Raw genomic sequence first — 25,478 nt, 5'->3', positions numbered from 1 at the left:
CTGACACCCAGCTACCTATCTAGTATGGGCTGGAAGAGACTTCAATCCTTGCAGAAATGGGCTGGAGAACATCCAACGTCTCGGGCGCCGGATGGTATACTGCGACAACGGGCCCTATGGTAGTATCATTATAATCCATGCAGGTCCAGCACGTACAAGATCCAGGAGGATAAACGAAATGATTCGAAGGCCATACGTGCATATTCATCAGCGGCTACAGGCTAGTGTATATCTCCAAGATGAATATGTAATAGCACCTTCCAGATATATTCAAAAAGTAAAATACCATAAATTGCTAACGCCCGTCCTTCAAGTAAACAAAATGATCACAGACAGATGAATTCGAGCGTCACTCATGCACAAGTGGAGACGAGCTGTGGTGCACAACCGTGGACAGCACCGAATCTCAGAGGGACTAGTTTCCAGCGTTACCGCGCTTACCACCTCTCTTTTGACGGTCGTGGTGCGCTTTGAGGACTGCCCGGGTTTCAACCAGACTGCGCTTGTTCTTGCTCTTTGCTTTGCCCAGAGTCATGAGGAAATTCTTGCGGCGGGCCTTCTCCTTGTTGGTGGTACTCTTGCCTTGCTCCTGCTTGCGCTCCCGGCGACGAGCCTCTTTACTCTTGTGCTCATCGCGGTCCGGCTTACCCTCCCGTGCATGTGCGATACGCTCTTCACGGGTCTGCTTGGCCGCGGAAAGGGCTGCGAGGCCTTCAATCTCCTCGGCCGTCAACGGATCATCCGTGTGACGAGCGGCGGGGAGGGCTCCCCGGCGGGATTTGGAGCCGTTGAGAGCGTTGTTGACGGAGGCCTGGGCCCGAAGCTCGGCAAGCTTCGCCAAATCAGCCGGGGTCAGGATTCGAGTCGTGGCAAGAGTGGAGAGCTTGGCCTCTGGTGCAGCGGCGTCTCCCTTCTTGGTCTCTGCATCATCTTGCTTGGTCTTCTTGGATGGCCGATCCTTGCCTTCGTCTTCAGAGTCGCTCAGCTCGATCTCCACGTCACTTTCAACATTGATCCAGCCGCCAGAGTCGTCACTGTCCTCATCATCCTCAACGTTCCACGCTGCCCAGTCGTTCTCCTCATCATCCTCCTCATCCTCATCACCGGACGCCAGGCCCTTCTCTTCCCGTTTCTTGCGGCGCTCCTCTTCCTTCCACTTCTCCAGTAGCTCAAGACCCTCAATGCCGCCAATCTCTTGCTCACCGAATCGCCTTTGCTCCTTCTCACCAGAGCGGAGGCTCATCGATGCCTCCTTGCCACGGTCGCGCTTCTTCAGCATCTGCGCGCCGACATCCCGGTAAAGACTGAGCAGACCCTTGGAAGCCATCATCACACCCTTGTCCTTACTCTTCTTGTACATCACAAGATCCTGGAGCAGCGTCTCATTCATAGCAAGAGGCTGTCGAACACAGATCTCTCGGATGGCATTCAGACCAGCTGTGGCAACTTCTCCTGCGGAGGCTTCCGAGACGAATTCGTTGGCAATCTTCTGAATAAGCGGCTCCAGAACATCGGGGGGACCAAGTCGTGAGTGGCCTGCGCTAATGACGCCAGGAACGAAGTCACTGAAGGCTGACGAGGGGTAAGGAACTTTTGGAAGTAGGAATAGAGTGACATGATGTGCAGCTTGTGCAGACCAACCAGTCGCGAGACTAGTTGGAGCACAAGGAGCTTTTGCTCCAGGTTGAGCTTGGATCGAGAACCCTGCAAGTGCTTGCTGAACAGAGTCTCCGCAAACCCTTGCGGATCGTGAAGCAGGTGAAGAGCTGAGAAATTAAGAGGGTGTGGCTGGTTCTTCTTGCGTTCCTTCTTCTTGTGTATAGCCATGGCTTTCTCGGCCACACGGGCCTTCTTCTTCGACTTTTTGTTGATTTGCAGATTGTGACGGAGGCGACCAATATCAAGTGTCTCTTCGTCACTGCTCTCGTCCTCCATCTCCTCGCGCTCCTTGTCACCGCCAAGGAAGAAGCGCACGCCACCAACCACGACCTTCTCGTTATCCGAAAGAGCTGCTTCTTTCATAACTTCGACGGCCTTGGCATCGGTCCAGATCTGACGCTTCCACAGCTCTCGGGTCAACTTGATGGCCCACAGTGCCTTGGAGGAGGTGCGATCAGAAGTTACCAGATTGAACAGCACCGTTTGCATGGTTCGATTCAATTTGTGGTTTGTCGTCTTTGAGTTCGCCTGGCGTAGCTCCGACAGGATCTTCTGGAACAAAAGAGCACGGAGAGTCTTGCTAGGTGTGGTGATCAGAATCGGGAAGAGGGTATGAAGTAGCGTCGCCGAATCAATCAGGTCCTTCTTCTTGAGGAGCACAATGCTTCCGACGAGCTTCTCCCGCAGTTCCTGCTCCAAGACCAGATGATGCTGCATCAACATGTCGATCAACTGTTGCGGGAAGTCCTTCAAAATCTCGGGATAGCAATCGGCAACATGAGAAATGAAATCGATCAATTCCCTCAATGAGATGATGCCGGTATCTGTGGCCGCAGAGGGGGCGGCCATGAAAATTTCCCGATGCGACTCATATTGATAGTGCTGGGCGCGAAAGTCCTCGATGTAAGATCTGGATGTCTCAAGGTCTTAGTATGGTACTTGAACCATATTCATTTCACCAACCATTGCTAGACAGTGTCACTCACTTGGGATCCCTGCGAATCTTATGTTGCAAATTCGGTCTACAGGGAAAAGAAAAATGTCAACACTCGATCGCCCGACTTGCTCCCTTGCGGGCGCAATCCTTTACAAAAGATAATGTGAACGCACAAATCAGCCTCAACCTTTTCCAAGGCCCCAAGCTTTCTTTTGACCATTTTTCAAGTCTCTGAGCGTGATTGAAAATAGGCGGTGGAGAGTTGAAGAGACTGATGATCGGTTGCTCCGAAACTTTTTTTTCCTTCCCGCCGTATCGATAAGCGACAACTTGGAGAACAAGCACGCCTCCACCTTGCGACTTGGCCAGGCTCGAGTATCTCACGCATGGGGAAATTCAGGCAGGCTCGGTCTTATTCTCTATCAATTTCCCAGCCATTCACGGACTCGCAGGTTTGGTGCATGGTTCTATTCATAGGAGTTTATGTTGATCAAGAACGTAGTTTAGGGTCATCAAGAAAAAAAAAACGTTGTAGACTACTTTTGAATGCTACAAAACATCCGTCATTTGCATAATGTGAACAGTAAAAAAATTTTGTTTTTTCACTTAAGCTTTGGCCATTACCACCCAAGGCCCTTGCGACTGCGTCGCAACTGCTGGAAAAGAAGCTATCCGTGTGTGTTCCCATTTTTTGGACCGAGCTTCTTCCGTGGCCGTCCCTATCCATGTCCAGCCTTGCAGTTGGTCTGTCAATCATCCGAAACCCGGTGAAAAACACCCCGTTCACTCCAATATCCATAAAACATGAAGTACCAAACGGAGAATGCATCCAGTACACCCTTTACCGGTTAGACTTAGCAACACGCTCAAGCTCATCCTTCTTCTTGATGGCGTAGGAGTTGCTGCTGCCCTTGGCGGCGTTGACGAGCTCCTCAGCTGCAAAGATGTTAGTCAAATATTCGAGTGCGGCTTACGGAAGTAGCAAGCAGAGGCAATTAAACATACCCAGGCACTCAGAGATGGACTTCACGGAGCGGAAAGAGCTCTCACGGGCACCAATGGTGATCAGGGAGATAGCGGTGTTGACACGGCGCAGGGGAGAGACATCGACAGCCTGGCGACGGACGGTACCGGCGGAACCAATACGGGTGGAGTCCTCACGGGCACCGCAGTTGACGATGGCATCAACAGCGATCTGGATGGGGTTGGAGTCGGTGGTGATGTTGATCTAAAAAATTTTGGATGGTCAGATCGTTTCGGGACGGTCTCTCTTCGATAGCATAGACAAGGTCATGGATAACGCATCCCATGTGGCGCAAGTATGCTCTCCTCAACGGCAATTGTGGAAGTAGGGGTAAAACGCACGATCTCGAAAGCGTGAGCAACGATGCGGACAGCCATGGCCTTCTTTCCGTTGTTGCGGCCGTTCATCATGATCGAGTTGGTGAGACGCTCGATGATGGGGCACTGAGCCTTGCGGAAACGCTTGGCGGCATAGCGACCAGCGGAGTGGGAGGTGTAGACCGGCTGACGGATCTGAATGTAGTCGCTGTTGGCGTGCAGAAAAGGTTAGCCATTCAAATTCTGCAGATTGAATGCGACATTGATTCCTCCGGTGAAATTTGTCCTGGCGCGCGTGTTTTTGCTCCGATCTTCTTTCTGTTCCTTTTCGATCGCAATTTTCACCCCTTGACGCAGCCGCACAGATACAATCACATCCAGAGAAACTCGTTGTCGTCGGATCGAGCCAGACTCACGTCAGGGAGATGTCGCGGATCTCAACATCCTCGTAGCTCCACTTGCCGAACAGCAGAACGGGCTGGTTGTCGAGATGGGCAATCTCCTTAGGCAGCTGGACGGCCTGAACGTCCCCGGAGTCGGACATCTTGAATTGTCGAGGGGAGGTGGTGGAAAGGGTGACCGGGTTGTCGAGGGTGGTTGAACGATCAATCGGGATGGCTATCCACACAGGAATTTGGAGGTGCTCTCGCTTAGCGGTCTGTGGTGTGTGGGTGGAGTCACATGAGAATTTTTAGGGCAATCTGTTCTGATGAGGTAAGCAGATCTGACCGCCCGGCCCGCAAATGAGCCTGGTCTCTTCCAAGATCATGTGATCAAGACCCGTTCATTCGACCAGAGTTGAAGGTACTACTACTCCAACTTGGATGTATGCAAGTGGCACCTCGGGCTGGAAATAGGCTCCAAAAATGAAATTGTCTGTTATGTGATGGCTCTCGCATTTTTGGTTGTTTGTCAATCTTTCGCCTTTCTTTCATTCATCGCATATGCTCAAGCGATCATTTTTCTCTGTCTTCTAATCCGTGATTGGTAGATTTGATTGGTCTCCAATCTATTGAGTGATTCGATTCGTACTCTTGCATAGTCTATTACCCCGCTGATTCGATTCGATGCGGAAGTCCTCGGGAGAGTGATTTTCGAAGCACATAAACCCATTGAGACTTCCTGATTTTTTCAAGAATTTGGTACTTATCTACGTATGCTGTTTCTGAGTGGAAACTACTGGTAAATACAAATCTATATAGCACTTCCGGCAGGTGCGTCCCCTACGTAACACCCAGGTTGACAACCATATGCGTTAATATGTTACTAGGTGGTCACCCACTGGTAAACACGATATATGGCTCATACAATAAGGGGTTGAATCAATTAGATCCGGGGAAAATATAGTATGTAGTACCTATGAATAACATAGTATCTTTTATCAATGTGCCAACCGTAGGTCATTGACGTTCGGGATATCGAGCGGCTGCAAGAGATGAGAGAACACATTTCAAGTTACACCCATTCGAACTTTCCTGTACTTGTAGACAAACAAGCACACAGAAGTATACTAAATGAACATACTGTCTCAAGAATGTAACCTTTAATCAAGTTATAAACAGTCTTGTAGCTGTGCCCACTGTAGCAACTCAACAAGTGATTGAGTACGGTCTAGTACATAGCGCGGGTTGGTGGGGGCGTTGAAAGTGGTGCGGTAATCAGCAATAAGAGGTTGTAGCCGTTAGCCTTGCACCCGTTGTCATTCGGCTTCTCCTCAGTGGCTGACTGACCGCCTTGGTGGTGAGTGACGTTGTTTCTCGCGCGGAGGTCTACTGACTAGACGCTTCGTTACAGGCGCAATAATTCTTGTAGACGTGTCACTCTACAACCCCTACGGCTCTCGAGAGCTCTCTTCTGGCGACAGTGAATGGTGGTACCCTCGGAACCCCCCGGGAAATGAGGCTTTTTTGAATAGTCACCACCCTATCCCTTCCCCGCGTGCACGATCCACTTCCCTCAACTTGAGGGCCTTGCTGTGTCTCAATGGCAGACGATAACCCGGAGTTCCAGTCTGCTCTGCGGGAGCTGGACCGGGAGCTTGAGGTGTGATCTCCCATACCACTTCATGAGAGGTTGTATACTAAAATTTGGCGATTACTTGAACAGGAAGGCGATATTACTGAGAAAGGGTAAGCGACCTAATTGAGCCCATGGACACCAACGAACGTGATCATGGGAGGAGTAGACGACCAACCGCGAAGACACAATGGACGAACCAGCTTTCATTATCCGGAACAATGATTCACTGACTTCCGCAAAGATATCAGAAACGGCGCACTCTCCTCCTCTCACAGTTTCTCGGACCAAACAAGCCACTTGAGATTGGCAGTCACGCTACTGCTACTGCTGCAGGCAATGGTATCGAGGCGCCCCGGATCAGCCCGCCGGCAATACTGAGTGTCCGACCGCCGACAGCCGATTCAACACAGCCGAACATTACCTCTGCGACTTATGCAGGCGGCTATGATGGCAGTTCAGGCAATGGAGGACCCGGATACGACCGGCGCACCAGCGTGGGCACGCAAAATGGCCCTGTGGCTCCTGCGAAATCCCACGAGCGAGATAGCACGGCTTTCTTACAGACTGGCGAAAGGATGCCCTCAGCCGCCTCATACGACTCACTTTTTCTACCAAAGCCGCCGGTCTCCGGTTCAGTGGGCCCAGAGAGCTCACGCACAGCAACCCTGATGAGTCAAAACTACGCATTCAACCCCGAGGCCCAGCCTGACTATGTCCAAGCTGATTACTCCCAACCCGAGTACGCGGATGATGGAATGGGCGCATACGACCCGGCCTCGGGTGGAGTCACGCGACAATCGACAATGTTGGAATCTCAACAAGGATACTTTTCGGATTTTGCTGGACAGCAGCATGACGATTATAGAGAAAGCTATGGAGGCGGCTTTCATCGATACTCCCAATCCGGTGAAGCCTTTTCGCCAACGGCGAATCTGGCTCCACCATTCATGACTCCATCCGATTTGGCTCATGGTCCAGCTATTGAGCACCTCTTACCGCTGGAACCCCGAGACATTCCGTTCGCGGTGAATGACCCGCACGATAAGAACATCCCGATGTCCAATTTTGACAACATCCCGACTGTTCTTCGACATCGCGCAAGGGTTCACCCGAAACAGCCTGCATACTGGGTGTTGGATCAAAAAGGCAAGGAGATTGCCTCTATAACCTGGGACAAGCTAGCAAGCCGCGCAGAAAAGGTTGCCCAAGTCATCCGTGACAAAAGCAATCTATATCGCGGAGACCGCGTCGCGCTGATATACCGAGAAGCTGAGATTATTGAATTTGCTGTGGCTTTAATGGGTTGTTTTATCGCAGGCGTTGTTGCGGTTCCAATCAATAGTCTCGACGACTATCAAAGCTTGAATTTGGTTCTCACATCGACTCAGGCTCATTTGGCTTTGACCACAGAGAACAATCTTAAAGGCTTTCAACGTGACATCACAGCGCAGAAGCTTAACTGGCCTCGTGGAGTCGAGTGGTGGAAGACCAATGAATTTGGCAGTTTTCATCCAAAAAAGAAAGACGATACGCCTGCTCTAGTGGTACCAGACTTAGCTTTCATTGAGTTTGCACGTGCTCCAACGGGAGATATGCGTGGCGTTGTGATGAGCCACCGAACAATCATGCACCAAATGGCCTGTCTGAGTGCCATTGTTTCGACTGTTCCCACGGAGTCTAGCTCAAGACCGTACGCCACTAAGGGAGAGACCATCATCAGTTATCTTGACCCACGTCAAGGGATTGGTATGATTCTAGGTGTGCTCTTGACTGTTTATGGCGGACACACGACCGTGTGGCATGAAGATCGTGCCGTAGAGACGCCTGGTCTCTACGCTCACCTCATCACGAAATACAGAGCAACCATTATGGCAGCGGACTATTCGGGATTGAAGATCGCTGCGTACAACTATCAGCAGGATCCAATGTCGACTAGGCATTTCAAGAAGAATTCAGAGCCAAACTTTGGTTCCGTCAAACTTTGTCTGATCGACACAATCACTGTTGATTCTGAATTCCACGAAATTCTTTCGGACAGGTGGTTGCGACCCATGAGAAACCCTCGGGCGAGAGAAATTGTATGCCCGATGCTCTGTCTCCCCGAGCATGGGGGTATGGTCATCAGTGTACGCGATTGGCTTGGCGGAGAAGAGCGGATGGGATGTGAATTGACTCACGAGTTGGACCCAGCGGGTCGTGACAAGACAGACGAAGATGACAAGCTGGGAAAGTCAGACACGAATACTGGCTTCGGTAGCAGTCTCTTGGGCGGTGGCTCGCGCGTTTCGGCGCCCAAGGAGAGTACGAAAAATGACCTGGGCGAGGTGCTTCTCGACAAAGAAGCCTTGAAAAGCAATGAAATCGTGGTCGTAGCAATGGGCGAAGACGCTCGTCGTTACGCCAGCAGCATGCCCAATACTGTACGCGTTGGCGCTTTTGGATATCCCATTCCCGACGCTACACTTGCTATTGTTGATCCCGAGACAAACTTGCTCTGCACGTCCAACGTTGTTGGTGAGATCTGGGTTGATTCGCCTTCGCTGTCAGGAGGATTTTGGGCTTTGCCTAAGCACACCGAAACCATCTTTCATGCTCGGCCATACAAATTTGAAGATTCAAATCCAACCCCTGTCCTAGTCGAACCCGAGTTTCTACGCACTGGTCTCCTGGGCTGCGTCATTGAGGGCAAGATCTTTGTTTTGGGGCTATATGAAGATCGGCTACGTCAGAGGGTGGAATGGGTCGAGCACGGTCAAGAAATCGCTGAACATCGTTACTTCTTTGTGCAACATTTGGTCGTCAGCCTCCTCAAGAAGGTCCCCAAGATTCACGACTGTACAGCCTTCGACGTCTTCGTGAATGAGGAGCATTTGCCTGTCATCGTCGTCGAGTCCTATGCCGCTTCTACAGCACCGACGGCCTCTGGAGGCCCGCCACGCCAGCTCGATTCAGTCCTTCTTGACTCACTCGCCGAGCGCTGTATGGAGGTTCTTTATCAGGAACATCATCTTCGTGTCTACTGTGTCCTTTTGACCGCGCCCAACACACTCCCACGCGTCACTAAAAACGGCAGACGGGAAATTGGAAACATGCTATGTCGCAAAGACTTTGAGGCAGGGATGTTGCAGGCTGTCCATGTCAAGTTTGGTGTTGAGCGATCCGTCATGAACTTGCCTGTCGGCGTCGATCCGGAAGGGGGCATCTGGTCCCCTCTTGCCCTTGCGTCTCGGCAAGAAGTGTTGGCTTTTCAAGAGAAACAATACTCTGGTGTGGACTACCGAGATGTCGTGATGGACGATCGAACATCTACGCCTTTGAGTCAATTCAATACAATTGTTGATCTTTTTCAGTGGCGTGTCTCCCGCCAGGCTGAAGAGCTCGCTTATTGCTCCATCGACAGCCGTGGCAAAGAGGGTAAGGGCATTACGTGGAAGAAGTTTGATCTAAAGGTCTCCGCGGTTGCAACTTATCTCAAAAACAAGGTCAAGGTACGGTCCGGTGACCATTTGATTTTGATGTACACGCACTCGGAAGACTACATTTACGCCGTCCATGCCTGTCTTTGCCTGGGCGTGGTTATGATCCCAATTGCCCCGATTGATCAAAATCGACTTTCAGAGGATGCTCCTGCATTCTTGCATGTCATCAATGACTTCAATGTGAAAGCTATTATCGTCAACACCGATGTCGACCATGTAATGCGGCAGAAGCTTGTCTCCCAGCATATTAAACAGTCTGCTCAGGTCCTCCGCATCGGTGTTCCAGCCATTTACAACACTTCCAAGCCCTCCAAGCAATCGCACGGCTGCCGAGAACTCGGGTACACGATGAAGGATGCTTGGTTGCAGGGTAATCAGGCTGCACTCGTGTGGACGTACTGGACTCCAGATCAAAGGCGAATTTCGGTGCAAATTGGCCACGACACTATCATGGGCATGTGCAAGGTGCAGAAAGAGACATGCCAAATGACGAGCTCGCGGCCAGTGCTCGGAAGTGTTCGTAGCACTTTGGGCCTCGGATTTCTCCACACGTGCTTGATGGGCATCTATGTTGGTGCGCCGACCTACCTTGTCTCACCCGTCGACTTTGCGCAAAATCCAATGACTTTGTTCGTGACGCTTTCACGATATAAGATCAAGGACACGTACGCTACGAGTCAGATGCTGGATTATGCAATGAGTACAATGGCCGGTAAGGGTTTCCAGCTGCAGGAACTCAAAAACCTGATGATTTCAGCGGAGGGAAGACCTAGGGTAGACCTCTACCAAAAGACCCGACTTCATTTTGCACCTGCAGGCCTGGATCGCACTGCAATTAACGTTGTCTACTCTCACGTCCTCAACCCAATGATAGTGACTAGGTCATACATGTGTATTGATCCAGTTGAGTTGTCTTTGGATCTCCGCAGTCTCCGTCGCGGTTTGATCTACCCTGTGGACCCAGATGCGGACCCGACAGCACTCTTGGTTCAAGATTCTGGTATGGTCCCCGTCAACACGCAAATTGCCATTGTCAACCCGGAGACATGCACCCTGGCCCACGTGGGCGAGTATGGTGAAATTTGGGTTCAATCAGACGCTTGCGCCAAGGGCTTTTACAGATCCACCCAAGATTTTGATGCCGAACGGATGAATGGTCGCGTCGCCGATGGTGATCCCAACGTGCCGTATGTGCGCACGGGCGATTTGGGATTCTTACACACAGTTACTCGACCCATTGGCCCGGGTGGCCAAGCCATTGAGATGCAGGTGCTTTTTGTCCTGGGCAGTATCGGCGAAACATTTGAAGAGAACGGCCTGAACCACTTCCCCATGGACATTGAAAACTCGGTGGAAAGGTGCCATCGCAACATTATGACGGGAGGCTGGTAAGTTTTACTCTAACAATATCTGTGAGCTCGCAAGCCCTGACTTCGTTTCATATAGTGCCATCTTCCAAGCCGGAGGATTGATTGTCGTTGTGGTCGAAGTCACGCGCAAATCATTCCTAGCTTCTCTTGTCCCCGTCATTGTTGATACAATCTTGGGCGAACACCAGGTCGTCGCGGATATCGTTGCCTTTGTCTCCCACGGAGATTTTCCTCGCTCCCGACTGGGTGAGAAGCAGCGCGGCAAGGTTCTGGCATCCTGGGTGACACGGAAATTGCGGACGATCGCACAGTTCAGCATCCGTGACCTGGATGAAAATCATCCTTTCAATCTAATGCAGCACCGCGCCAGCCGAGGCTCCAAGCCTGGAAGCACTATGGGCCAAAGCCACCGACAGTCTAGTATTGTGCCAGAATCCGACATGCCCGTCGTGCCGCGGTCCCCCGTCACGGCTGTTCCGGAGGATAGACCTATCACGCTTCAAGAGACTTATCAGGAAATGCCTCCAGGGAATTTGCCAGAACTCGATGCCGATCCTGACCAGATCACCCACTCGGCGCCAGAGCCCGCTTCATCATCTGGTCTACCTCATATTCAGGAGCCAGGAGCAGGAGTTCCCGAGCATGAGCAAGATGATGACTTCCACAATCGATTCGATGATCGTAGTTTTGAAATGGTGAGACCTGCCTATGGGGCTGGGCCCTCCCGCAATCTACGCTTCAGCTTTGACCAGGCCAATCCCCCGGTCGAGCAGATGCCGTATGAGTCCATTCCATCCGAGGGTGGATATCATGCGACAGGGCAAGAATCTTTTCCTGGCTCGCAGCCCGGTTATCACGGACACGAAGCTGGAATGGCAGTCACGGGAGACCGACAGCCAGCACATTCTGGGACTCAAGAGGAAAGTGGCCTCGCGGACGATTGGGCCCATGATGCTCTGATGTACCAGAACGCCCTGGGCGAAGACAGCGGTCAGCCCAGATTCCCCGACGCTAGCTACCGGTCTTGAGATTGATTTACGAGTCACGAGTGATGATTACTTGATAGCAGGACCCTGTGCAGGATCAAGTGCACGGGAACTCTAGCGCACAAGGAACGATGTTTGAATATTTAAAGCACGTATGGACGTATTGCTGATTCATTTTTGTCTATCCTCCTCCCTATTGTCCATTTTGATTGTTGATTGTAGCGCGCCATACACTCTCCCTTGCAATTATCTCTTTCCCTTCCCTTGTTGTCGTTACCCATCGTTTATATCTGATGTTCTAGACGCTATACAACATTCGTTCTCGTTTCCCTCAAGGTGGATCCTAATGCGCCCCTTGTCTTGGTCCTTATTGTTTCCCAGTTGAGACCACTTCTCTTTTGTACATACAAATTGCATGCTGAGGCCATTTGGATGTTTCGGGTAGCCCTACGTCCACGTCCCCAGCCCTTCGATCTGCCTGAGAACGCGGTCACGATATTTTTCTGCTTCCCGCGCAGGATATAGGATTGCCTTGGTTGAGCAGTACCCAGCTCGATTGGGTGATTGCAAGCTTCGAGCGTCGTGAAGAGTAGACAATTTTGATAAATGATGATCAGAACCACTATTCAGGGTGGGCGTATGACCGGAAGAAACCACTCTCGATTTCATTTTGATGGTGTGAACTATGCATTATCTTTTTGGTATGAAACTTGCTCTGCGAAACTATCTGTTTTAAAACTCCAACCGACACTTTTTTTTGGGTGGGGGTGTGCGCTGGTGCCTATTTACTGCATCTCGGCTTGACGGGTGAGAGCGTCAATGTTGACCTTGGGGGCCAGACCACCATTGGCAGTTGCAGTTTCGGGTGATCCGGTCAGCTGCTCGAGAGCGTGGAGATCTTCATTTGTGAGGGTATTGGATCGAATAGGGCGGAAGGGAGCTGGGGAACCAGCGCGAGACGCAAGGAACTAGGAGAGAAAAAACAAACATTATCAGTTCAATCCGAACGGTGGGGAGGGAGGTATCTCAATAATTTTGAAGAGGGGGGGGGGGTTGACTCACGGAACTAGCAGCGCTGAGCAGAGCGATCAGGGAAGCCTGTACCACATCGGCGTGGATGCCAACGCCCCAAACCTGTTCCTTGCTGCCGGCAGCGGTACATTGAATGTAAGTGGCGGCCTTGACCTCACGACCCAGGCCACCAGAGTTGCTCTGGCTGATGGAGTGCTCCTTGTAATCGATAACATCGAGATCGATGCTCAGAGTGGATAGGGCGGCAGCAAGAGCAGAGATAGCACCGTTACCCACGCCAGTGATAGCGTGCTGAACACCGTCGATCTCGATGATACCCGTGAAGCGACGCTTGAGATTTTGAGTGTTGAGGGCCTTGCCGGGCTCGGGAGGTGCAGGAGACTGGGAGCGATCCGTGGTGATGTTGTAGTCCACGAGGGTGAAGCGAGGGTTGGACTTGAGATGGTAGGCGTCCTCGAAGAGGGAGACAAGCTCGGTTGGGCGGAGCTCGCGGCTGACACGCTCGGTTTCCCTCTGCACGACCTTGCTGAACTCAACTTGCAGACCACGAGGAAGATCCAGCTCCAGAGTGCGCAGGATGATCCACGCAGCTCCACCCTTGCCGCTTTGCGAGTTGACACGGATGACAGCCTCGTAGTTGCGTCCAATGTCCTTGGGGTCGAGCGGCAGGTAAGGCATGACCCATTCGTCGTCGTCGGTGGCACCGGCCTTTTCGCGAATGGCAAAGCCCTTCTTGACGGCGTCTTGATGGCTTCCACTGAAGGCACTAGAGAGAGGGGAAGGGAGGGATTTATCAGCAAATGCGAGCCAGGGCGCGACGGAAGACTGTTTTGACTAACCTGGTGACCAGAGCACCACCGTAAGGCCAGCGCTCATTGACGGGAATCTTGTTGCACTCCTCCACAAGCTTGATGACCGAGGGAATATCGGAAAAGTCCACATTCGGGGAGACACCCTGCGTGTACAAATTGAGAGCAAGAGTGACCAGGTCGACATTGCCAGTCCGCTCACCGTTACCGAAAAGAGTTCCCTCGACACGCTGAGCGCCGGCCATCTGGGCAAGCTCAGCCGCCGCAACGGCGCAACCACGGTCGTTGTGAGGATGCAGAGAGACCACGAACTTCTCACGCTCAGTCATGGACGTGCAGAAGTACTCAATCTGATCGGCGTAGACGTTGGGCGTCGACATCTCGACGGTGGCCGGGAGGTTGAAGATGATGGGATTCTCTACCGTCGGCTCCCAGGCCGCCTTGACAGCCTCACAGACCTCGACCGCGAACTCGGGCTCCGTATCCGAGAATGTCTCTGGGGAGAATTCAAACTGCCATTGCGTACCCGCCATGGACGGGTCATCCTTGGTGATCGAGCGGGCATACTTGGTGCAGGCGACGGCCTTTTCCAGACTTTGCTTCTTGTCCATGTTGAAGACGATCTGACGGAAACAAGGGCTGGTAGCGAGATAGATGTGCAGAATTGCCTTCTTGGCACCCCTCAGAGAGTCCACCGTGCGACGGATGAGGTCTTCACGACAAGGCGCAAGCACCTGAAGCCAGACATCGTCGGGGGTGAGGCCGGGTTCCTCCACGAGGCGGCGAGTAAAGTCAAAGTCAATTTGAGATGCAGAGGGGAACGAGACCTCGATTTCCTTGTAGCCTAGTTCCACGAGTTTTTTGAAGAAGCGGTATTTTTGCGCTCCATCCATGGGATCAGGCAGAGATTGATTGCCGTCACGAAGATCCGTCGCGAGCCATCTGGGTGCAGAGGTGATTTGCTTGTCGGGCCATGTTCGGTTGGGGAGGTTGAGCGGCTTGTAAGGCTTGTACTTTTTTGATGGATCTTTGAGCCTAGAAGGAAGTAGGATGTCAGCGCTACGCTAGACCTCATTCAAGGCCCGAGGAGGATGATGCTTTGATCCGACGATGGCGAGTGTCCTTCATCGAACATCGCATGAAGTGTTTACATACATCGGCATCTTGTCGGAGTGGCGGGGTATACAGTGGAGGGATTGGAGAGGAACCAGTGACGATGGGTTGCGATTGAAGCGAACAAGACGAGGACGCCTGGAGAATGCGAGCCAGGCTGGATGGGGTATACACTGAAGGATGGAAGAAAGGAACAAGATGAAGTGAAGAAACAACGGTAGAATCCGAGCCGCTGCGAAGCCAATTAAGCGGAGGGGAAATTTTGTGAGTCAATCATCGCCAGGGCGCCAATCCTCGTCCCGTCAATGACGCCGACTCGGTGGCAGCGCCGACAACGGAGTCACGTGGTGCCACCGCTCCGGGCGGAGGGGCGCTCGAGACCGTGCGCGGGGACGGGTGATTGGACCTGGGGACCCTTTAAGATGGAAGGGAGTAGAGGACCAGTGTCAAGTCATGGTCTACAGCTTCAGTGGAATCACCTCTTGGCTCTCTTTCACTGACTCTTTGCCCCAATTTGGACATCTTTTTTGACTAAGATGCAAGCTGACTTTTGCGGGCAGTCACACGAGTGAGTTGCGTGAGTCGGGATGCCGAATTCGGAGCAAAGGGGAACAGCTCACGGGGAGTTCCGCTGGCCGAGACTAACCGACAAAGACGGGGAGACTCGGTGGAGCTCTGGAGCGACTAGTGACTGGGGATGTCTTGGCACGAAAAGACACTTGGAGACGGAGAAATCAACATCGTTTGAAGGTTTCCAAAAAAAAAAAAAAAAAAGCCATGGTGCAAAGGGATTTACATTGCATTATGTGAGAGACAAGGATCATATATGGTACAAGAATGGGCAAGCTGTCGCGGATTGTTCGAGACGTTCGGGATCAGAGGAAGCTTCGCTCCAGTTGGACAAGCAATGGATGCACCTGGTCCATCTTGAGCTTCACGGCACGTGGATTTTTGAGTGCCTGTTCTCCAAGCTGCGATGTCAGGAGAGTCTGGAACTCCTTGGCGTCAGGATCGGTCTTGCTCTGCATCTGACCGGTGACATCCAAGGTGATCCCCCCCTCGGCAACGTCCCGCGAGCCAAGAACGAAGATGAAGTTGTACTTCATCTGCTTGGCCCGCTGGATCTTTTTGCTGAGGGTCTGCGCACTACTGTCCACGTCGATGAGGAAGGTAGAATCGACCGAGGATAGCGGACGTGGTGGTGTAGCGCTTCCGCCACTTTCAAGGACCTTGAACCCGGAGAATTGAGACACAGCCTGCTGAGCCTGGCGCACCACAGCCTCGTCCTGGTTCACGGTCAAGATGATGCCTTGGCGAGGAGACAGCCAGAATGGCCAATGGCCACCATGTTGCTCAATAAGCAATGCCAGGAATCGTTCGAGGGAGCCGAAAATTGCACGGTGCACAAGTACCGGTCTTGCAACGCCGGGTGTGGCTGGGTTGTAGTCTTCTTCACCCTCGGCCACTTGATACTCCAACTCAAACCGCTGGGGCAGGTTCATGTCCAGCTGAATGGTTGACAACTGGTGGAACTTCCCCGCGTGATCTTGGAGCTGGATATCAATTTTGGGCCCGTAAAATGCCCCATCCCCCTCGTTCAAAGCCCAATCGCGTCCCGTGCTGTCGAGAGCCTCTCGTAATTGGTGCTCTGCATTCTCCCATTGCTCCAGTGTCCCAATGTAATCCGTCTCCGGCCTCGTGGACAAGACTAACCGGTATGGTCCCAGCCCAAACGTAGTCATGACCATGTCCACAAATCCCAGAGCGGACGCGATCTCTGATTTGATCTGGGACGGACGACAGAAGATGTGCCCGTCGTCCTGATGGAAGCGCCGCACTCGAGTCAGACCCGTCAACGCGCCGGAAATTTCGTTTCGGTGCAGCGGGCTGAAGTCCGCATAGCGAACCGGGAGTTCACGGTAGGAGTGATTCTGTGACTTGAAGAGCAAGCAGTGGCCGGGACAGTTCATCGGCTTTAGCCCGTACGCCTCATCCTCTCCAATCTCGCCCTCCGTCGCGCCCGTCGCGCCGCGACCCGTCACCTCGTACATATCATCCTTGTAATTTTGCCAATGGCCTGAGATTTCCCACAGGGACTGTTTATAGATCGTCGGGGTGAGGACTTCGCGGAAGCCGTACTGCAGGTACTGCGTGCGGAGGAAGGAGATGAGCTTGTTGATGACGTGCGTTCCACTCGGCAGGAAGAGCGGGGAGCCAGGACTGTAGTTGGATGTAGCAAACAGCTCCAGGCTGGTTCCCAGAGCTCGATGGTCATTCGGAGGGGGGAAGGGCGCCTCTTTGGTCGGTCGGCCGTTGGCCGCATCCGCGCATGAACATGAACGGGACGCGCTTGTGGACAGCCATTGTGACCGGACCGAGGACCAAGTCGCGACTCCATGGATGGCAGGCCTGGCAAACAACCGTGGCTGTAGCCGAATGACGGCGCGCATCGTGGTCGTGGCGGCGGAGCGGCTTGTCTGGAGGTTGTGCTGTGTGGAGATTTGGAGTTCGACCAGAACTGTAAGAAGAGGATAGCCGTAACCCCGTTTTTTTTTCCCGCTGGAACCTTCACAATAAGCCGCGATTAGATAGCGGAGTCCACCCATGAGTGGAGAGATCCATTTGACTTGAGCAGCAGCATTTAAGTGTGGCTGTGGTTGAATTTTTCCTGAGATTATTTGACCAGAACTCAGCTTATGCTCTGGATTGCTGCACGTTTCCTTGGTGTCGTGTTGTCATTAGATATACTCAAGGCAGATGGAAAGCCTCGGATCACCCAGAGGCATTCCCTTCTCCGTCCGTTGGCAGCGTGATATAGCTTTAGACTATCTCGAATTAGCCTTAAGTGTTGACTTGAGGCCTCGTCAACTAAGGACAGAATGTGGTTTACTTGATGTTTTGGGGAAGGCATTATAATAGATCAATCAGCTCCAACAGAACTTTGCTCACTGTCCGTCAGGGCTTCAGACTACAGATGGGAGACGAAGGTCAACATGCACTTACATGGAAGAAATCTGGAAATTCTGTAAGCCGATTGCAGACCTGATGAGGCAACTGCCTTCGTTGAAGGTCATTCCTTGGTTTTGTTTTCTTCCATGGACTGCTCGAGACCCGGCTGGAGTCCGAAAGAGCTTGGTCTAATTCAGCCTAATCTGATCCGATCAAATCATCTCAAACTGATCTGAATCTGCAAATCGGCGAATCCAATCGGCCCAAAGCGGGCCACCAGATGATCGACTGCCCCACCCTCGGCGCGTACAGTTGCGCGACACCTGAACATTCATCCCTTCGCCCATATCCGAGTCTTTGGAGATCAACAGAGGATTTGCAGACCTTCCGAGGCTATTGGTGGTTTATAGGGTCTAGTAGCAGCTAGTGCTTGCGAAGCCAATCTTTTCACACTTATCAGCACCGGGAAGGAAGCGGTTCCACCTGGAGTGTCTTCTCCGAGATGCGCATGTCGCCATGTCAACACAAACGCCGCAAAGTCCAGATCCCTCGGGGCTAGGAGAATCCTGGGTGATCGCATCGACTACCCTGACCAACGAACAAAAGCCTAGCTCTGCAACTACTGTTGAGCCTGTCGGCTCAGAAACAACATGCGACCGGGTAGAGGAGAATCGCGATACTGCCAAGACGGCAAACGACACACGCCAAACGCCAGATGCATCCAAAGCGCAATCCCAGCGTGAGAAGGAACTGTCAGAGTCGCTGGCCTCTTCTGCATCATCATGGGGTTCTTCCGGTCCAGAGCTCGTCATGCCTTCCTTCTACGAGGTTCCCATCTCAGAGGCGTCCTGGGTGGCACCCGACGTGCCATCCACGGGCAAGAGTTCCCCGCATATGAGAAAGCGTCGCAAGATCACACCAGATTCCAAGAAAATTCAAAATCTGAATAGGCGGCTGGAACTGGAAGCGGAAGCACCTCCATCGGGCCTGCCCACGTCAGGCCATGGCGATCGGAAACCAAGCATATCCGCACAGTTCTCATCGCTCTACCGGAATCAGCAGACACGATTACGCCTGGGTCTCAACACGATTCTCATCACTCTTATCATGCATCTCCTCGTTTTGCCTGAAATCATTTATCAAGCCCCGGCTCTGTGCGCCGTACCCTTCATCCATTCCACCTATTCATCTAGCTGCATCGCGCTTCATCCACGACCCCTTCCATCCTCCCCTTTCCATCTACAAGGCGAAGCTCTTCCTCGCGAAGTAACCACCATCGCCACACAACATACACTGCAAGCAATCTTCGCCAGCACCCTTTCGACCCTGATGCCCCTTTCGCACGTTCTCAAAGACAGCGAGTCCACATTGTCGACACTCCAAACTAACCTCCAAACCAGCCTACCAGAGGCTCGCAACGCCTTGGATCTCGAATTTCAAGGCAGCGAAGCTGCCCTGCGGGCCGCCGCGTGGGAATTCGACTCGTTGCGTGCGGATCTCCGGTCTGCCACTGACAGTCTCTTAGCATCCCCGGTCACCATGGAATCCGGAGATGCGACCTCAATCGCCCGCGATACCAGATTCGCCGCGCAATTGCGCCGACGCGGTGAATACTTGGATCGTCTTCGGACGCAATTGCGCAACAAGGCTGAATCTCTCGGCGGGCGGTTCGCCACCTTGGATGATCATCTCGAGGCTATCGAGAGCATCGTCTCACGCGAGGCACGACGAGCCTGGATGGACGGGGGGGATTTCGATCCTAATGGAGGAGCAAAGTTTCGTGCGGAAGGTCTTTTACAGTCTCTTTCAAATTATGCCGCATTCAGTGCCCGCCTTTTCGGCGCGGGATCCGGTGCCCGTCCGAGCGATCAATCGGCAGATGCCGATGCTTTGGCCTCTGGTGATGCCGCATCGGTAAAGAGACCGACTAGTACTCTTGCGCTACTGAGACTGGCCGCAACACAGCATCGTGCCGTTGCAGATGAAGTCGCTCGCTTGGCCAGGGCATTGCGTGAAGAACAACGGGCGCGATCGGATCTTCCTTGGTGATCCGATTGTCTCGTGTGGAGCGTCAGTCGATTTTTGACAGATCAATGAGCGAGACTATTTGGGGGGGAAGGGGGTTTATGGAGGAAGTGATGGCCAGGTCTTCTTTTCCGGCGATTACTTGAATGTAATCTTTGCCCGCGGCAGAGACTAATGAAGGCTACGTCTGACCAAAGTGTCATTCGCACCATCACCTTCTTTTTTCCCTCTCTCTCTCTCTCTCTTGAGGCCCTTGAATTGCACAAACGGAGTGTGGTCCGGTCCGTACATGGAGAGTCACCCGCAGAGTACCGCTCAAGGTTGCCTTTTTCCTTCTTGTCGATCTTTATTGGAGGTATTGAAGTCGATCACAAGACTATGACAGTATACGAGACATACAAAGCGATGAATAATGACGATGAAAATTGCATTTCGATGAAATTCCCTATTTAATAACAGAACCTAAACCCTGCCAGAGTGTAAGAGTCCCCCCCCCCCCTCCCCCGATCTTTCTTCAATCATGATGAACCTTCTCCAAAGCCCCCGAATAACGCCTTAGGTTCGTAGTTCCATTTCCACCTGCAATCATGATCAAACCTTCAACGGGCGTCCCATCCGACCTCATCCCCTTCACAGGGGAATATCAATATCGTAACATCTCTACAAAGTCGAAAGCGCCAGGAGAAAAGAAATCCTCCCCACAAATACAGACGCAAGAGTCCTTCCTTCTAGCCCGTGCTCTAATCCCGTCGTGCTGGGTATACACAGGATATAGCACAGACCTAGCTACTTCACGCCCTGTTGTTCAAAATTCGGCAGTAAATGCCGACCGAGCGAACGGGTCTCGGATCCCGTGAGACAAGCTTTGAGATCGTCCCCGGACCTCTTGTCCCCCCCCCCCCCCTGCTCGACAAGGGGGAGAAGGGGGAGGGGGTTGATGCGGCACATTATGCTTTTGTACCCATGCAGGCTTACCAAAGGAGGATGTTGGGGGAAATGAGTCTGGGTGGGACGCCGTGTCAGATGAAAGTCTGCATGCTGTATGCGATGGAGCATTGACCGTGACTGGGGGTGCTCCTTGCGTCTGGATATGATTGCAAAACCCGAATCTTGAATCGATATTATTGATAGCCGAGATAGAGCAAGCGAGATGAGTTATTATCGTTTGCAAGGGTTTGGAGAAAAAAAAACAATGGGTCAATTATGCGGGTGGTTTAGATAGATACATTTTGGATGGAGGAGATTTTATGACAAGGGAAAAGGAGAAGAGAATTAAGCGACTAAGCAGCCGCTGTATCCCAGATCAGATTCAAAGGGTAGGAAGAGTCAAAATCATGAAGAGTCTTTGCCATATCTAAGAAATAAGATTGTATGGGGGAGAAAAGAGATAGAAAAGGGGGAATCAAAAAGATACATCATGAGGATGAAAGTTGGAAAAAAAAACACAAAAGCATGCATCCCTCATGTTCAAGAGCCCAGATCCAGCCCAGTATGCTTTGATTCGTGAGAGACAATGTACTGACGTGATTAGGGAGGGGGTATGCGCGTGTCAAGAAAATGCTGGGGGAAAAAAACCGATGATATCAAGCAAAGTAACAGGGAGAATGTTCAAATCGAGAGTCCGGTTGCAGCGCTATCCTCTTGGCTTCTTACAGCTGGAGGAGAGCAGTCACGAGACCCAGGAGGGAGACTGGGCCGAGGTAACTGGCAATGACACTGGGAGCAGCGTTGTAAGAGGGGACAGCCTGGGTGGCCGAGCTGGAGGATGAGCTGGAAGAAGCAGATCCGGAAGAGGAGCTGGAGCTGGAAGAGCCCTCGGTGGAGGTAGAGCTAGTAGTGGTGGCCTGGCTGGAAGTAGAGGTCTGGACGGTGGTGGCCATGGTGGTGTGGGTACCGGTAGCAGTGGACTTGGACCTGACATTCGAGGTGGTTGCGCTCACGGAGCCCGAGGAGACGGAAGTCTCACTGAGGGCACCCGCACCGCTGATCTTGATGCTGTCCGAGGAGCCAGTGTTGTCGGTGTAGGTGTAGGAGTCGGCCGGGTTGGTGTTGGTGATGGAAACCGACTTGACATACATGGAGAAGGGAGCCTGGGAGTAATCGGTGGCACCGCCAGCCCACTCAATGGTACCCTTGCCGTTGCGGGGATCACCACCAGCCCAGACACCGAGGCGAACGCGCATGGGGGTCTGAGGGTAACGAGAACCGCCAGAGGCGTCCGAGTAGTGAAGAGTGCGGACGGCCTGGCCATCGATCGACCAGACTGTCTTGTCCTTCTGCCAGTTCACCGTGTAGGTGTGGAAGGTAGTCTGAGGGTTGGCCACAGCGGGCCAGGTGTCCCGGTTGTAGGTGGTAGTATCACCCTTGCCAAAGTAGTTGGTCTCAATCTGGGCAGTGTTACCACCAAGCGCCTCCTGTGATTTCGACTATTAGCATGACCTGGCGGTATCATAAGGGGGAATGAATCGTGATGACCGGGTTGGGCCTGAGGGATTCCTTACCCAGTCAATCTCATCCAGATCATCCGACTCAAAGACAATAGAGCTGACAATACCCTGGCCCGGGGCGGCCTGCATGGTCACCGAGACCTCACCATAGAAGATGTAGAAGTCGGTCTCGATAGTCGGTGCATCACCCTGCTGGGCAACGGTGAAAGCAGCACCATTGGGGCCAGCATTAACTTTGCCCGCCGTGGTCTTCCACTTGTTCAGACCAGAGGGCTTGGTGAAGTCAAAGTTCATCTTGGTCTCTGTCGTGCCTGCATTGGCTGGGCAGGTCTTCTTCAGCGGGTCACAGTCGGTGAAGGTCTGCGCCGAGGCAAAGGGAGCGGCGGCAGCGAGAGCCACGGCGGCATACTTGAAGAATGACGGCATATTGATGATTGATGCGAGAGAGGTGTGCAAAAACGATTAAGATAAAGCAAGGCGGATGGAGAGTCAATAAAATAGAGCTGGAGGGGGCTGGGAGTGATTGATGTGAAGAGAAATAGCGAATGTTATAAATGCCGTCAAGTGATCACGCAGCTATAGCGAGTGGAGCTGACAGTTGAACCCAAAATGGGATTTTTTGGAATTTTTGAACGAAAGAAGAAAGAAACTCAAGATGACCGACAGGAATCTGATCAGTGAGATGCAATGCAAGAGAAAAAATAAGAAGGTTTCGGTCAAGATCTGGCGGGCGCTGGGAGCTCTTTTGTATCGCGGGTCCTCCGCAGTGAAAGCCAGCCGCAGCTAGAGCCAGGGCGTTTAGATCGGTGGCCTATTATTGGCACCAGGAGCCATCTCAAGTGGCTATACACAATTTCGGGAAGTCCGGAGAGTCTCCTCTAGGAATAGTGGGATGGAAATGAGTGGGAGAGCCAGTGAGCCACTATCCCATCAAAGGGTCAGATTCAGAGACAAAGCGGCCCTTTCACTCACGCTAGACTCCTTGTGTTAGGCGTCAGCCCCCTCAAGGAGAAATCGAAAAGAAAAAAAAAGGAATAAAAAATTGAATAGGAGTAATTCCAGGAGGGGTTCACCAACATCGGCTGCAATGGCACATCTAGCAAGGCCAGCAGCAGCAATAGCAGCAGCCGCTGCCGCATGGCCTTCATGGAACCCAGTGCAGGCATGGAGCCGAGTTCTGCGCTCGCCCCTAAACGGTGGTTAGTTCGACCGAATGGTCGTTAGTTCAGCTCTAGCGTCAGCTCGGTCCGGAGGAAGCCTGGCGGAACTTCAGAAAAGGTGATCCACGCTCGGTATCACGAGAGTCTGATTGGTACTCCTGTCGCAAGGCACCCACTGATTCCACCCAGGATCACAGGTGGAGTCACCGTGGGAGCTGCTGGGGAAACCTTCACTGGGAAAGTGGCAGAAACGTGAGACATCAAAGCTCATCTCCAATTGACAGTCAGGTGCAGCTAAATCACATGATTCCTCTCGTGGCAGGCCTTCAGGGGGGTCGCATGATCCCTGGAATGTTTCGCCCAACTCGAGGGATTCTGTGTCCACACATCTTGACAGTCGAGGGAGTTCTCCATGCAAGTCACGTTGAGAGAATACAATAAGGACTGAACGTCTTGGATCCTCGACACATTGCAAGGTGTTCATGCCCCTCAGATGCAGAGACCCCCAACCCTCGCCCCCAGCCCCAACTCCCAGCCTCCTTCGGTGAGGTGTTTTTGGGGGGGGTTGCGCCCTGCCACTCAACCCTTCCGTCTCTGTATCTCTGCCGTGTATACAAGACTGCCAGGCTATACCAGCACAACCTGAAGAAAGTGAACCCATGTGAAATTGAGAATTTCTTCTAATTACAGATCATACACAGCAACAGCTGTATGCCAGTGAAAGCAAGACATGATGTAGCTCATACTAATTATACCAGAGACAGAAGTGAGACACGCCATCAGCCTACCATGGCGTCAACGCAGTCATTCATCTGCAGCTGATGTTGCTGCAGAAATCCCACGGTAGCAGCTGCCGGACAGTTCGTGTACACACGCCTCGATCAGAGGCAAAATGACAACCCGGCAAAAGGCGCTAAGTGTACTAATTAAAGAGACGGATTGATTCTCGCAGTAGCTCACCCGACCGTGATAGGTGGGACCTCAGCCTCACCCGGGTCTCCAGTTGTAACCGAACCATCCCATGGTTGAAGATCTTGATCAGTTCAATCAGTTGCGAGGCTGGGTTTCGTCTTTCTTGAAGGGGGGAAAAAAGAGAAGGAAAGTAAAAAAAAAAAAAAAAAGCTTGGGGTTTGGTCACACCAGACCTGAAGATAAGCAGATGGAGCAAATAGTCAAATGGTCAAGTACTCTCCGACCGCTCCATGAGTACATTCGAGCGTTATTGATCACCTACGAGAGAGAGAACTAAAGACTGTTGTGTCTATTCTCGTGGCTTCGATGCAGTTTCTTCCGGTGCCCTTGAGAAGAGGCTCAGATGAACGGACCTTTTCTCCTGGCCAGCAGTTCCACCAGACCGGTAATTCGGCTTTGATCATCATCGTCCTCCTCCCAGCCCAAATTTTGCCATTTTCATTGGGACTTCCGTCCGTTAATCCACTTTTTCCTTTCCTTCTCGAGCCTCATATTTGTGACTGGGAGATTGGTAGTCTCTTGTCCACATCTCGCTTACCACTTCTAGTCTGCATTGCCCACCGCACACATATCTAGGCAGACCATTTTATCCCGCAGAGTCTGACTTGCTCGTCCCTATGCAGCCTATTGTGATGAGACTTCATTCGTCAGTCACCTGCAGAAGTGCAGAAGTTGATTCAGACTCGGGCAGCCACCCCTGGTCTCTTACTACGTAACATCAATCCACCCAGAGGTCCTACCCGACGTAAGTCCATGTGAGTTTATCGCGCGGCTACCCAATATATGGCTGTCAACGGTCAGACCCCGGTCAAAGCCCCCCTTTTGGAGTGGTCGGCTCAGCTGCAGGGACATGAGGGCACTTGGCACTTGGCAAGTAATACTTGCAAGACATTGGTCCAATCGGTTGACCTTTCATTTCATTCTTTTCCCACCTGTCACTCACTACCTTACTATCAGTGGCCTGTACTATGTAGAACTTTTGCCCTACTCTCGGTACCTACGATCAATCATGTACCGGATCACCCAACCCTGATACCCCAGAGACTTGAAGTCAAGAGATAGTATTCAGGTCACCACTGTATGTCTAATGGTCTTTATTCTGACCATTTGAAAAATTCCAATTCATCATCATTTCCGCATGGAAATTCCACAGAGAACACCCATACTCCATCCCCTCACT

The 25,478-nt window shown here is 52.2% G+C and overlaps 6 protein-coding genes across 6 annotated transcripts; 2 read left to right on the top strand and 4 right to left on the bottom strand.

Moving 5' to 3' along the window:
* Positions 1-415: 415 nt before the first annotated feature.
* POX_c03859 (Protein SDA1) lies at positions 416-4,481 on the bottom strand (the record flags this gene model as incomplete). Its single annotated transcript, XM_050112746.1, has 6 exons — positions 416-1,590; positions 1,638-2,569; positions 3,442-3,532; positions 3,602-3,824; positions 3,962-4,145; positions 4,354-4,481. The coding sequence occupies 6 exons, from the start codon at positions 4,479-4,481 to the stop codon at positions 416-418; spliced, it is 2,733 nt and encodes a 910-aa protein (XP_049970302.1).
* A 1,439-nt stretch (positions 4,482-5,920) lies between these two features.
* On the top strand, positions 5,921-11,833 carry POX_c03858 (uncharacterized protein; the record flags this gene model as incomplete). The annotated part of the gene is made up of 4 exons (XM_050112745.1): positions 5,921-5,980; positions 6,044-6,066; positions 6,198-10,823; positions 10,882-11,833. The coding sequence occupies 4 exons, from the start codon at positions 5,921-5,923 to the stop codon at positions 11,831-11,833; spliced, it is 5,661 nt and encodes a 1,886-aa protein (XP_049970301.1).
* A 743-nt stretch (positions 11,834-12,576) lies between these two features.
* POX_c03857 (2-isopropylmalate synthase) lies at positions 12,577-14,795 on the bottom strand (the record flags this gene model as incomplete). Its single annotated transcript, XM_050112744.1, has 4 exons — positions 12,577-12,759; positions 12,854-13,589; positions 13,663-14,667; positions 14,788-14,795. 4 exons carry the CDS (start codon positions 14,793-14,795, stop codon positions 12,577-12,579), a joined length of 1,932 nt encoding a protein of 643 aa, XP_049970300.1.
* Positions 14,796-15,620: 825 nt separating this feature from the next.
* Positions 15,621-17,195, bottom strand: POX_c03856 (putative threonine--tRNA ligase; the record flags this gene model as incomplete). The annotated part of the gene is made up of 1 exon (XM_050112743.1): positions 15,621-17,195. One exon carries the CDS (start codon positions 17,193-17,195, stop codon positions 15,621-15,623), a length of 1,575 nt encoding a protein of 524 aa, XP_049970299.1.
* Positions 17,196-18,210: 1,015 nt separating this feature from the next.
* Positions 18,211-19,743, top strand: POX_c03855 (uncharacterized protein; the record flags this gene model as incomplete). Its single annotated transcript, XM_050112742.1, has 1 exon — positions 18,211-19,743. The coding sequence occupies one exon, from the start codon at positions 18,211-18,213 to the stop codon at positions 19,741-19,743; it is 1,533 nt and encodes a 510-aa protein (XP_049970298.1).
* A 1,625-nt stretch (positions 19,744-21,368) lies between these two features.
* POX_c03854 (putative glycosidase crf1) lies at positions 21,369-22,592 on the bottom strand (the record flags this gene model as incomplete). The annotated part of the gene is made up of 2 exons (XM_050112741.1): positions 21,369-22,133; positions 22,221-22,592. The coding sequence occupies 2 exons, from the start codon at positions 22,590-22,592 to the stop codon at positions 21,369-21,371; spliced, it is 1,137 nt and encodes a 378-aa protein (XP_049970297.1).
* Positions 22,593-25,478: the final 2,886 nt, after the last annotated feature.

Source organism: Penicillium oxalicum, chromosome III (genome assembly GCF_001723175.1).
Source record: "Penicillium oxalicum strain HP7-1 chromosome III, whole genome shotgun sequence".
NCBI lineage: Eukaryota > Fungi > Ascomycota > Eurotiomycetes > Eurotiales > Aspergillaceae > Penicillium > Penicillium oxalicum.
This window is presented reverse-complemented; position numbering and strand designations above follow the sequence as displayed.